General features: G+C 49.0%; 1 protein-coding gene across 1 annotated transcript in view; it reads left to right on the top strand.

Annotated features, from left to right (window-relative positions):
- Nucleotides 1–14,033, top strand: part of LOC140721733 (NACHT, LRR and PYD domains-containing protein 3-like) — a 943,069-nt gene that overhangs the window by 70,303 nt on the left and 858,733 nt on the right. Inside the window, exons 7-12 of the mRNA XM_073036528.1 lie at nt 463–634; nt 733–798; nt 4,036–4,199; nt 5,107–5,278; nt 5,378–5,443; nt 9,452–11,189. Coding sequence (XP_072892629.1) covers nt 463–634; nt 733–798; nt 4,036–4,199; nt 5,107–5,278; nt 5,378–5,443; nt 9,452–11,189 — 2,378 coding nt within the window. The remainder of the gene's footprint in view (nt 1–462; nt 635–732; nt 799–4,035; nt 4,200–5,106; nt 5,279–5,377; nt 5,444–9,451; nt 11,190–14,033) is intronic.

The raw sequence follows: 14,033 nt of genomic DNA, 5'->3' as shown, positions 1-14,033 counted from the left end.
AACTGGGAAATAAATACTGTACCTGCAATCAGGTGTCAGCCGGTAATCCGCTGTTGTGTTGGACACTGGCGGATTAAGGAGATGAATCACATCATCTTTTCTGAAACTTCTCTGCAACTCACTGTGTTATTAAAGCCGTCCTGTTTTCTTTCTTCATCTGTGATCGTCATTTTATGATTTCTGTTTTACACGGTTAAATCCGGTGAGGAATTATTTATGGATTTGGAGCCACGTTAATGAAGCGGTCACAGACCAGCCAGGATCTCATTGACTGGTGGACCAGGTTCACGGTGAATGTCCCTCCGTGTGCTCTGCACTCAGAATGTACAGTCCATGTCCAGACAGGATCAGCACCCGTCCGGGTGACTGCTCAGTGTGATCCCGTTACAGAGCACATCATTTACTTCTCATTCTCTGTGTGAATCTGTCAGTCCCCAATATGTTCACCGTTACTCTTCACAGAAAATCTCTGATCTCGCTGATAAGGGAGAGCGGGCGGACAGTTCTAAACTCCTCCTGAGCCTGGTGATGGAGAAAGGCTCCCGCGCCCCGAGGGTGATGTGGGAAACCTTTGTGAAAATGTGGAATGATGTTCCAGAGTTGGACAAAATACTGAAGGAAATACAGGAACATGGTGAGATAATATCAGTGATTAATTCAAATTTGGATTGAATACAGTACACGTTACAATTTGACAAAAATGATTTCCTCAATTTGTTTAAATTCAAACAGGTTATGATTCTTCCCATCGACCAATTCCTGCTCAACTTTTACTAAAGATTCTCAGTGAGGTGAAAGGTAAGTGAACATGCATTGAACATTGAAGAGTATAACACAGGAATAAGCCATTAGGCAAATAATATTGTGCCGAAACAGCTAAGAAATAAATCAAACACACCCAAACTCTAATCTCTCCTTTCTTCACCATGTCCATCTGCCTCCATCTTCCTTACATCCATGTGCCTGTCCAAACGTCTCTTAGAAGTCTCTAACAATTTGCCTCTACCACCTTACCAGGCAGTGTGTTCCAGGCATCCACGACTCTCTGATTTAAAAAAAAACATACCCCTCACATCCCCCTTAATCCAACCCCCGCTCACCTTCACTGCACGCCCTCTAGTAACAGATATTTCAAACCCAGGAGACTGATTCTCTCTGCCCACTCTATCTAACTCTATCTAATTACGGTTGTAATTTGCGTCAGGCGGTTCAGTTGTTGAGCCACGAGGATCTGACCAGGTAAATACTGGCACTGTGACAGAGAACACAGTGAGACACAGGGAAACGTGTTTGCTGGAGGAAGAGTTTTCAAAGGACATTTTGTGGAAAGAGGTAGAGAGCTGGCGAGTTTGAGGAAAGTGGTCACACCGCTCTGGGGCCTGCAACTACAGATCCCCACCGGAGTCTGAGTGGAGAAGGGGGCGATCTGGAGAATGGAAAAAAACTTATATTTCTTCACACCAAAAAGTCAAAACCTTCTCTTGCCAGCCACTGCCCCCTCCTGAACACCCTTATCCTTCTAAAGTCCCCCAGTTGCTGCAGATGATCTTTTCTTAGAGTTAGGCGTCCACTGAAGTTCCAGTCACAGAATAGTAATAATAGCATCACTTTAATTAGAAAAGCAGGTAACATCCCAACTGGTCTGTTCAACCACAGAGCAGCAGATGAACTCCGCTGTATTCACATCTGCACTCCCTAGTGCAAACACTGCTACAGTGTTAGAGAGGGTGAGACTGGGGGACATATTCCTCAGCTCAGTCCACAGAAGCTGAAATTCCTGTCTGCCGGTGTTGTGTGATGGGCACTGTGGAAGGGTGAGCGATGGGAATTAGGACAGGGAAACCGAGGGTTGTGGGATCGCGGCAAGGAAGGTGGAAAGGACTGAAAATATCTATAAATAATATTGCAATTAGTTAAACTGTGACCGTCTGGATGGGAAGCTCACTACATCCATAAGCCCATCATGTCTGTGAAAATGGAGCCCGGGGCAGAGCATGGGCTCAAGAGATTGTAAGACATCATCACCGCAGACTGAGTTGGATCACACAACTGCATATTTAACAGAGGAGAGAGTGTAGGAAAGACAAATATCACAAAACGTATCAATGTTGCATCAGACCACGTTTTATCTGATTATTCGAAGCTCTTAACATAAATATATGGAATCTCAGCCAGAACGTGGTTCAGTCTCTCTCACTTACAGGAACAAATCCCAAAGATGATAATTTAAATTTGGTACCCGAGATAGACCAATCAGGAAGTTTACAAACTACTCACGTCTCTGTCACTTCTGTTAATGCTGATCCAGTCCACACCCGGTCAATGAAACCCCTCAGTTTCCCTGCACCAAGGGTTTGGTAAATCGCTGCAAGCTTGTTCGTCACTATTCCTCATGTTGTTTGCCGAGGAAAGAGACACGACAGTGAAATTCCCAGACCCATTTCTGAATATGAAACAGATACACTCCCAGATTATTGAAGAACATCATTTCAACCACTGTCACATTCTCTAAAGTGAAAATGTCCAGGATCAATGTTTTCCTACGCTCCCTATCACAGCTGAATACATTGAATGGAGACCCCTCACGTACCTGACAGGGTCCTGACTCACTGTGAGACCCCACACACCCCTGACAGGGTCCTGACTCACTGTGAGACCCCACACACCCCTGACAGGGTCCTGACACACTGTGAGACCCCACACAACCCTGACAGGGTCCTGACACACTGTGAAATCCCACACATCTGACAGGATCCTGACACACTGTGAGACACCACACACCCCTGACAGGGTCCTGACACACTGTGAGACCCCACACATCCCTGACAGGTCCTGACACACTGTGAGGCCCCACACACCCCTGACAGGGTCCTGACACACTGTGAGACCCCACACACCCCTGACAGGGTCCTGACACACTGTGAGACCCCACACACCCCTGACAGGGTCCTGACACACTGTGAGACACCACACACCCCTGACAGGGTCCTGACACACTGTGAGACCCCACACACCCCTGACAGGGTCCTGACACACTGTGAGACCCCACACATCCCTGACAGGTCCTGACACACTGTGAGGCCCCACACACCCCTGACAGGGTCCTGACACACTGTGAGACCCCACACACCCCTGACAGGATCCTGACACACTGTGAGACCCCTAGCACCCTTGACAGGGGCCTGACACACTGTGAGACCCCACACACCCCTGACAGGGTCCTAACACACTGTGAGACCCCACACGTCACTGACAGGGTCCTAACACACTGTGAGACCCCACACACCCCTGACAGGGTCCAGACACACTGTGAGACCCCACACATCCCTGACAGGGTCCTGACACACTGTGAGACCCCACACACCCCTGACAGGGTCCTGACACACTGTGAGACCCCACACATCCCTGACAGGGTCCTGACACACTGTGAGACCCCACACATCCCTGACAGGGTCCAGACACACTGTGAGACCCCACACATCCCTGACAGGGTCCTGACACACTGTGAGACCCCACACATCCCTGACAGGGTCCAGACACACTGTGAGATGAGAAAATCGAAATTCTAAGCATCACACACAAAATGCTTGAGGAACTCAGCGTTCAGACATCAGCTATGGGAAAGAGTAAAGGGTCTCGGCCCATAACATCGACTGTATACACATTTCCATAGTTGCTGCCTGAACTGTTGAATTCTTACAGCAGCTTGTGTATGTCTCTACTCACGGTTGGATTTATAACATCCAATCTATCAAATATTTATTTACACCCCTAACTCCATGTGACACCACTTTCAATCACTTAAGATCCATGGGGTCATATCCATGTTCCTCAGAGCACTACTCAGTGCCCTGTCTTTCGCTGTGAAATTCTTTCTCTGATCTGTCCTTCCAAATTGTAACACATTAGTGTGTCTATTTTGGATTCTGTTTGGCGACGTGCTGTACAGAAACCCCGTCTCCAGGATCCAGAGAGAAATCTGCGGTCCAATAGGTGTCCGATAATATCTTTAATTTTCCCAATTTTCCTTCACAGATCTGAGAGTGATCACCAAGCTCCTGGCAATCTGTGATGATTTCCAGCTGCTGCAGTTGACGGACTTCTACCGGGACAGGCTGGAGCAGGCGATGGAAGGAGGGGTGCACGGAGTGAGCCTGGCGTTAACGGCCGAGAATCAGTTCAGCGGAGAGGAACATCGGGTGAGTGGGAGGGAGAATGGGCTTGAATTTTCACACATCACAGGACTGACAGGAGTCGGGACTCTGTTTCATCAGGATGTCAAAGTATAAAAACAAATTACAAAGTATATATAATTCTTAAAAATGTGAATCTCAAGCAATGATTGAAAGAGTTGTAAATACCCCTGTTGGCGGCTCAATGTTCAGAGCGAGGGGAGTAGGCAACAGTTCTATGATGTTGCAATAAACGAGTTTAAATGGAAATATGGCAGGAATTTTATTTCGTGAATACTGTACAGTGTGACGGCAGAATGTCAGTGAGAACCGGGGCATTATCAGTGCGTTCCACAGGAGCTCGAGTGTGTTCTGTTCTGGGTGAAGATGATTGTGTTACAATCTGTAATTGCAAACAGTGTGGATCGGGGAATACTGTCATGTTGAAATGTGTAATCACTGAATAAACCTCAACCGGAAATGGCAAAGGAAAGGCATCAGGTGTCAGCCGGTAATCCGCTGTCATGTTGTACACTGGCGGATTGAGGAGATGAATCACATCATCTTTTCTGCAACTTCTCCGAGACTGCTCACTCTGATACAAAAACCTTCCTGACTTCTTTCTTCATCTGTGATCGTTATTTCCTGATTTCTGTTTTACACCGTCAAATCCGGTGAGGAATTATTTATGGATTTGGAGCCACGTCAATGAAGCGGTCACAGACCAGCCAGGATCTCATTGACTGGTGGACCAGGTTCACGGTGAATGTCCCTCTGTGTGCTCTGCACTCAGAATGTACAGTCCATGTCCAGACAGGATCAGCACCCGTCCGGGTGACTGCTCAGTGTGATCCCGTTACAGAGCACATCATTTACTTCTCATTCTCTGTGTGAATCTGTCAGTCCCCAATATGTTCTCCGTTACTCTTCACAGAAAATCTCTGATCTCACTGATAAGGGAGAGCGGGCGGACAGTTCTAAACTTCTCCTGAGCCTGGTGATGGAGAAAGGCTCCCGCGCCCCGAGGGTGATGTGGGAAACCTTCGTGAAAATGCGGATTGGTGTCCCAAAGTTGGACCAGATACTGAAGGAAATGCAGATTTATGGTGAGATAGTATCAGAGATTAATTTAAATTTGGATCGCAACACAGCACACTTTACAATTTTACAAAAATGATTTCCTTAATTTGTTTAAATCCAAACAGGCTGTGATCCTTCCCATCGACCAATTTCCGCTCAACATTTACTAAAGATTCTCAGTGAGCTGAAAGGTAAGTGAATGTGCATTGAACATTGCAGAGTATAACACAGGAATAAGCCATTAGGCAAATAATATTGTGCTGAAACAGCTATGAAATAAATCAAACAAACCTGAAGACTAATCTCTCCTTCCTTCACCATGTCCATCTGCCTCCATCCTCCTTACATCCATGCGCCTGTCCAAACGTCCCTTAAAAGCTTCTAATAATTTGCCTCTACCACCTTACCAGGCAGTGCGTTCCAGTCAGCCACGATTGTCTGATTTAAAAAATAAGCTATCCTTGACATCCCCCTTCATTCTACACCCTCTCACCTTCAATATATTCCCTCCGGTAATAGACATTTCAACCGCGGGAAACCGATTCTCTCTGTCCACTCTATCGATGCCTCTCGTAATCTTGTCATCCTGTGTCAGAGCTCCCCTCGGCCTCCGATGATCCGGGGAAAATCTAATTTCTTCCAGCCTCTCATGATAGCACATGGCCTCTAAACCAGGCAGCATCCTGGTAAACCTCTTCTGCTCCCTCTCTAAAGCCTCAATATCCCTCCGGTAGTGGGGCGATCAGAACGGTACGCAATGGCCCAGATGAGGCTGAAGCAGGGTTCATCAAGTTGAAACTTGACCTCTGTTTCCACCAACGGTTGTAATTTGCGTCGGGCGGTTCAGTTGTTGAGCCACCAGGATCTGACCAGGTAAATGTTGGCACTGTGACAGAGAACACAGTGAGACACAGGGAAACGTGTTTGCTAGCGGGAGAGTTTTCAAAGGACATTTTGTGGAAAGAGGCAGAGAGCTGGCGAGTTTGAGGAAAGTGGTCACACCGCTCTGGGGCCTGCAACTACAGATCCCCACCGGAGACTGAGTGGAGAAGGGGCGATCTGGAGAATGGAAATAAAAATTTATATTTCTTCACACCAAAAAGTCAAAACCTTCTCTTGCCAGGCACTGCTGCCCCCTCTGTGGACTGGACAGTGTGGAAGGGTGAGAGATGGGAATCAGGACAGAGAAACCGAGGGTTGTGGGATCTCGACAAGGAAGGTGCAAAGGACTGAAAATATCTATAAATAATATTGCAATTAGTTAAATTGTGACCGTCTGGATGGGAAGCTCACTACATCCATAAGCCCATCATGTCTGTGAAAATGGAGCCCGGGGCAGTGCATGGGCTCGAGATTGTAAGACATCATCACCGCAGACTGAGTTGGATCACACAACTGCACATTTAACAGAGGAGAGAGCGTAGGAAAGACAAATATCACAAAATCTCTCCGGTCCTGTTCACCCTGTACACATCAGACTTCCAATATAACTCGGAGTCCTGCCATGTGCAGAAGTTCGCTGATGACACGGCCATAGTGGGGTGTGTCAGGAATGGACAGGAGGAGGAGTATAGGAAACTGATACAGGACTTTGTGATATGGTGCAACTCAAACTACCTGCGTCTCAATATCACCAAGACCAAGGAGATGGTGGTGGACTTTAGGAGATCTAGGCCTCATATGGAGCCAGTGATCATTAATGGAGAATGTGTGGAGCAGGTTAAGACCTACAAGTATCTGGGAGTACAGTTAGACGAGAAGCTAGACTGGACTGCCAACACAGATGCCTTGTGCAGGAAGGCACAGAGTCAACTGTACTTCCTTAGAAGGTTGGCGTCATTCAATGTCTGTAGTGAGATGCTGAAGATGTTCTATAGGTCAGTTGTGGAGAGCGCCCTCTTCTTTGTGGTGGCGTGTTGGGGAGGAAGCATTAAGAAGAGGGACGCCTCACGTCTTAATAAGCTGCTAAGGAAGGCGGGCTCTGTCGTGGGCAAAGTACTGGAGAGTTTAACATCGGTAGCTGAGCGAAGGGCGCTGAGTAGGCTACGGTCAATTATGGAAAACTCTGAACATCCTCTACATAGCACCATCCAGAGACAGAGAAGCAGTTTCAGCGACAGGTTACTATCGATGCAATGCTCCTCAGACAGGATGAAGAGGTCAATACTCCCCAATGCCATTAGGCTTGACAATTCAACTGCCAGGACTTAAGAACTTTTTAAAAGCTATTATTAATGCTTTTTGAGATAGTGATTTAGATGCATATCATATTTTTACTGAGTTAAGTATTGTATGTAATTAGTTTTGCTACAACAAGTGTATGGGACATTGGAAAAAAGGTTGAATTTCCCCATGGGGATGAATAAAGTATCTATCTATCTATCTATCTATCTATCTATCTATCTATCTATTGCATCAGACCATTTTTTGTCTGATTATTCGAAGCTCTTAACATAAATATAGGGAATCTCGGCCAGAACCCTGGTTCAGTCTCTCTCACTTACAGGAACAAATCCCATAGATGATAATTTAAATTTGGTACCAGAGATAGACCAATCAGGAGGTTTACAAACTACTCACGTCTCTTTCACCTCTGTTAATGCTGTTCCAGTCCACATCTGGTCAATGAAACCCCTCAGTTACCCTGCACCAAGGGTTTGGTAAATCGCTGCAAGCTTGTTGCTCATTGTCCTTCATCCGGTTTACAGATGGAACACACCCGACAGTGAAATTCCCACACCCATTTCTGAATATGAAACAGATACACCCCCTGATTGTTGAAGAACATCATTTCAACCACTGTCACATTCTCAAAATTAAATATGTCCACAATCAATGTTTTCATACGCTCCCTATCACAGCTGAACACATTGAATGGAGACCCCATACATACCTGACAGGGTACTGATACCCTGTGAGAACCCACACGTACCTGACAGGGTTCTGATACCCTGTGAGAACCCACACGTACCTGACAGGGTTCTGATACCCTGTGAGAAACCACACGTACCTGACAGGTTTCTGATACCCTGTGAGAACCCACACGTACCTGACAGGGTACTGATACCCTGTGAGAACCCACACGTACCTGACAGGGTTCTGATACCCTGTGAGAACCAACACGTACCTGACAGGGTACTGATACCCTGTGAGAACCCACACGTACCTGACAGGGTACTGATACCCTGTGAGTCCCCACACACCCCTGACAGGGTCCTGACACACTGTGAGACCACACACACCCCTGACAGGATCCTGACACACTGTGAGACCCCACACACCCCTGACAGAGTCCTGACACATTGTGAGACCCCACACACCCCTGACAGGGTCCGGACACACTGTGAGACCCCACAGACCCCTGACAGGGTCCTGACACTCTGTGAGACACCACACACCCCTGACAGGTTCCTGACACACTGTGACACCCCACACACCCCTGACAGGGTCCTGACACACTGTGAGACCCCACACACCCCTGACAGGTTCCTGACACACTGTGAGACCCCACACACACCTGACAGGTTCCTGACACACTGTGAGACCCCACACACACCTGACAGGGTCCTGACACACTGTGAGACCCCACACACCCCTGACAGGGTCCTGACAAACTGTGAGACCCCACACACCCCTGACATGGTCCTCACACACTGTGAGACCCTACACACGCCTGACAGGATTCGAACACACTTTGAGATCCCACACACCCCAACCACACACCCACAGTGCACGTGCTGATCAGCAAAGCTGCTTCTTTGTATTTTGAATCAGTGACGGTGAGGGGTGAGGGGGAGCTGTGATTCCCCGACCTGTTCCTTTGGCAGAATGTCCTCTACCCTCTTCTCTATCTCCATCTGCCACATCAACACTGGGGATGAAAAGTTTCTTCCTCAGGAGCAATGATTTCTGTGGCAGTAGTGGGAGATTGTCCAGTATGGGACAGTCGGGGGTCAGTAAACTACCAGGGAAATACTCACCTTCACAGCACAATTAATGGTGAAATGTGATGATCTGGTGTGTATCTGGACCAGGCCTCTCTGTCCAGTCAGCGGTCAGTTAATTGAATTCACTTTACTGTACGTACATCCATTGGTGAATCCAATCAATGCAGTAGCTTTGAGCTAACTCTTGTGTGCTTAAATACTGAGTTCTGTTGAGGTTTCTAACAGTTTGTCCACTGTCTGTTCCCATGGAAGATGTTCAACAGAAACACAAGGAGATTCTGCGGGCACAAACTGAAACACTGATAGTGAACACGATCCTGATGACGGAGAAGGTGAAGGTTTTCCAGCTGGTTGATCGATACGCTGAGCTCACGGTCATTTCTACTGTTCGAGATCGGAGACTGGTGGAACATGAGCTGCTGGCAAGAGGCAGAGACCACGAGGAGTGGAGAGAGAAACATCTCCGCGGAGAGCTGGAAAAAATCCGGAATGATCAGTTGTTCCAGAGCAGCTTTTCCCGGAGTAAATCCAAATCTGGGAGTTCAGCAGCAGTGGCCGGAGTCACAGGGATCGGGAAAACAACAATGGTACAAAAGATTGTTTATGACTGGGCCATGGGGAAAATATACCTACAATTCCAGTTTGTCTTCAGTTTCAAATTCCGGGATTTAAACTCCATTAACAACAGAATAAACCTGAGGGAACTCATTCTAGATCAGTATCCTTACTTTGGGAATATCCTGAGAGAGGTCTGGAAGAACCCAGAGGGATTGCTGTTTATATTCGATGGTTTGGATGAATTCAATGACAAAATCTATTTTGCTGACAGTCGGAGAGACACAAAACCCAAGCACCAGTGCCCAGATCCCGAGTGGCGGTGTGAAGTGTCTGACATTGTCTACAGTTTAATCCAGGGCAAGCTGCTCCCAGGGTGTTCAGTGCTGGTGACCACCCGCCCCACTGAGTTACATTTATTGGAAAAGGCAAAGATCGGTGTCTGGGCTGAAATTCTGGGATTTTCTGGTGAGGAACGGAAGGAATATTTCATCAGGCATTTTGAAGATCAGACGTTGGCGGAAGCTGTTTTCAAACACATGAAGGAGAACGAGATCCTGTACACCATGAGCTACAACCCCTCCTACTGCTGTATCCTCGCTCTGGCACTGGGCCCCTTCTTCACACAAAAAGTCAGGGACCCGCAGCGAGTTCCCAAGACCATCACCCAACTGTACTCCTACTATATTTACAACATCCTAAAAAACCACGGCCGTGAGATTGAGAGCCCCCGTGATGTGTTACTCAGGGTTGGTCAGATGGCCTTCAGAGGATTGTCTGAGAGGAAGATTGTGTTCACAGATGGAGATTTGATCAAGTACAATCTGCAGCCTTCCCAGTTCCTGTCCGGGTTCCTGATGGAGCTTTTGGAGAGAGAGGATTCTGCACAGAGCGTGGTGTACACATTCCCACACCTCACCATCCAAGAGTTTGTAGCTGCAGTCGCACAATTCCTGAATCCACATCCCGGGGATATCCTGAAATTCCTCACTGAAGTCCACAGCACGACAGATGGGCGATTTGAGGTATTTCTCTGTTTTGTTGCTGGTCTCTCCTCCCCAATGACAGCTCGGGCCCTGGAGGAGTTTCTGGGTCCATTTCCTCATCAAACAACCTGCCGGGTGTTTGACTGGGTGAAGGAGGAGGTTCAACGCCAGACTGGAAACACATGGAGTGAAGCTGGTAAAAGGAGCCTCCTGAACACATTGCACTACCTGTTTGAGTCTCAGAATCGTGGTCTGGCTCAGGCCGCACTGGGATCTGTGAAAAAACTTGCATTCCGTGAAATGACACTGACCCCTTTTGACTGCGCGGTCCTGTCTCATGTCATCGGACTCTGTGATACAATAAAACACCTCGACCTGGAGAACTGCCACATTCAGTGTGAAGGAATCCAGCGACTGGGATCCGGGCTGCACAAGTGCCAGGAGTTGAGGTAACTTGATTTATCTCTCAATCTGAACTGTGAAACTGTTCCATTGTGTTGTTTCAATGTAAAGGAATTTCGGTAAAACTGTAGTAAATCAGATTGTGAACAATTGTGACAAATGCCCACGGGGATCTGTCAGTAATTCCCCAAGGACAGGAGGGTTCTTTGGTTCACGTGAAGGGATGTTGGAGACTTCATCAGATCAGTGAACAACGACCATTGGTTTAATGGTAGTAAATCACAGGAATGGCCGTGTTTCTCGCTGCCTGTGACCCGTCCATTGACAATGTTCCTTCTCACTGTTACTGACACCCAGACCGACACTGACTGCAGCAGGTGGGTCAGAGATTCACACCCTCCTCCTGGTGAGGGACAAGAGACCGTCAGCAGACTGTCCCAGTGAGAAGGAGAGAAATACCATTGTGAGATTGTCCTCCCACTGCCCTTCCCCGTGTGTGGCTGCTCACTACCACATATGCACAGAGAGAGAAGGCGAATCTGTTCAGACACAACACAAATTTATGCATCCTCCATCATCTGGGAATATTGTTTACCCTTGAAATCTTCCTGTGGGACCTCTCATCTCAATCACTCTTCCATTCTCAGGGATCTCGTCCCCATCCCCAATCCTCCTGTGGGCTCTCTATTAACCTTTCCGAATTCTCCTGTGGGATGTCTTTTCCCCATCTCCCTTCCTCCTGTGGAATCTCTCTTCCCCATCCCCCTTCCTCCTGTGGAATCTCTCTTACCCATCCCCCTTCCTCCTGTGCTATCTCTCTTCCCCATCCCCATTCCTCCTGTGGGCTCTCTATTGACCTTTCCACATTCTCCTGTGGGATGTCTTTTCCCCATCCCCCTTCCTCCTGTGGAATCTCTCTTCCCCATCCCTCTTCCTCCTGTGGGATCTCTCTTCCCCATCCCCCTTCCTCCAGTGGGATCTCTCTTCCCCATCCCCCTTCATCCTGTGGAATCTCTCTTCCCCATCCCCCTTCATCCTGTGGAATCTCTCTTCCCCATCCCTCTTCCTCCTGTGGGATCTCTCTTCCCCATCCCCCTTCAGTGGGATCTCTTGTCCCCATCCCCATTCCTCCTGTGGGATCTCTCTGCCCCATCCCCCTTCCTCCTGTGGGATCTCTCCTCCCCATCCCCCTTCCTGCAGTTGGGCCTCTGTTCCCATTCCCCTCTTCCTGTGGCATCTGACTTTCTCATCTCCATTCCGCCTTTTGGATCCCTCTTCCCCATCTCCCTTCCTCCTGTGGGATCTCTCTTCCCCATCCCCCTTCCTCCTGTGGGATCTCTCTTCCCCATCCCCATTCCTCCTGTGGGCTCTCTATTAACCTTTCTGCATTCTCCTGTGGGATGTATTTTCCCCATCCCCCTTCCTCCAGTGGGATCTCTCTTCCCCATCCCCCTTCATCCTGTGGAATCTCTCTTCCCCATCCCCCTTCATCCTGTGGAATCTCTCTTCCCCATCCCTCTTCCTCCTGTGGGATCTCTCTTCCCCATCCCCCTTCCTCCAGTGGGATCTCTTGTCCCCATCCCCATTCCTCCTGTGGGATCTCTCTGCCCCATCCCCCTTCCTCCTGTGGGATCTCTCCTCCCCATCCCCCTTCCTGCAGTTGGGCCTCTGTTCCCATTCCCCTCTTCCTGTGGCATCTGACTTTCTCATCTCCATTCCGCCTTTTGGATCCCTCTTCCCCATCTCCCTTCCTCCTGTGGGATCTCTCTTCCCCATCCCCCTTCCTCCTGTGGGATCTCTCTTCCCCATCCCCATTCCTCCTGTGGGCTCTCTATTAACCTTTCTGCATTCTCCTGTGGGATGTATTTTCCCCATCCCCCTTCCTCCTGTGGAATCTCTCTTCCCCATCTCTCTTCCTCCTGTGGGATCTCTCTTCCCCATCCCCCTTACTCCAGTAGGATCTCTCGTCCCCATCCCCCTTCCTCCTGTGGGATCTCTCTGCCCCATCCCCCTTCCTACTGTGGGATTTCTCCTCCCCATCCCCCTTCCTGCAGTTGGGCCTCTGTTCCCATTCCCCTCTTCCTGTGGCATCTGACTTTCTCATCTCCATTCCGCCTTTTGGATCCCTCTTCCCCATCTCCCTTCCTCCTGTGGGATCTCTCTTCCCCATCCCCCTTCCTCCTGTGGGATCTCTCTTCCCCATCCCCATTCCTCCTGTGGGCTCTCTATTAACCTTTCTGCATTCTCCTGTGGGATGTATTTTCCCCATCCCCCTTCCTCCTGTGGAATCTCTCTTCCCCATCTCTCTTCCTCCTGTGGGATCTCTCTTCCCCATCCCCCTTACTCCAGTAGGATCTCTCGTCCCCATCCCCCTTCCTCCTGTGGGATCTCTCCTCCCCATCCCCCTTCCTGCAGTTGGGCCTCTGTTCCCATTCCCCTCTTCCTGTGGCATCCCCCTTCCTCCTGTGGGATCTCTCTTCCCCATCCTCGTACCTCCTGTGGGATCTCTCTTCCCCATCCCCCTTCCTCCTGTGGGATCTCTCTTCCCCATCCCCCTTCCTCCTGTGGGATCTCTCTTTCCCATCCCCCTTCCTCCTGTGGGATCACTCTTCCCCATCCCCCTTCCTCCACTGAGATCTCTCTTCCCCATCCCCCTTCCTCCTGTGGGATCTCTCTTCCCCATCCCCCTTCCTCCTGTGGGATCTCTCTTCCTCATTCCCCTTCTTTCTGTGCGATCTCTCCCACATTGCCTTCCTCCTGTGGCATTTATCTTCCCCATTCCCTTTCCTCCTGTGGGATCTCTCATCCCCATCCCACTTCTTCCGTTGGGAATTAACTTCCCCAACCCCTTTCTTCCTGTGGGATCTCTCCTCCCCAACCCTGCTGTTGGA

The sequence above is a fragment of the Hemitrygon akajei genome, unplaced genomic scaffold (assembly GCF_048418815.1).
Source record: "Hemitrygon akajei unplaced genomic scaffold, sHemAka1.3 Scf000060, whole genome shotgun sequence".
In the NCBI taxonomy this organism is placed as follows: Eukaryota; Metazoa; Chordata; class Chondrichthyes; order Myliobatiformes; family Dasyatidae; genus Hemitrygon; species Hemitrygon akajei.
This window is presented reverse-complemented; position numbering and strand designations above follow the sequence as displayed.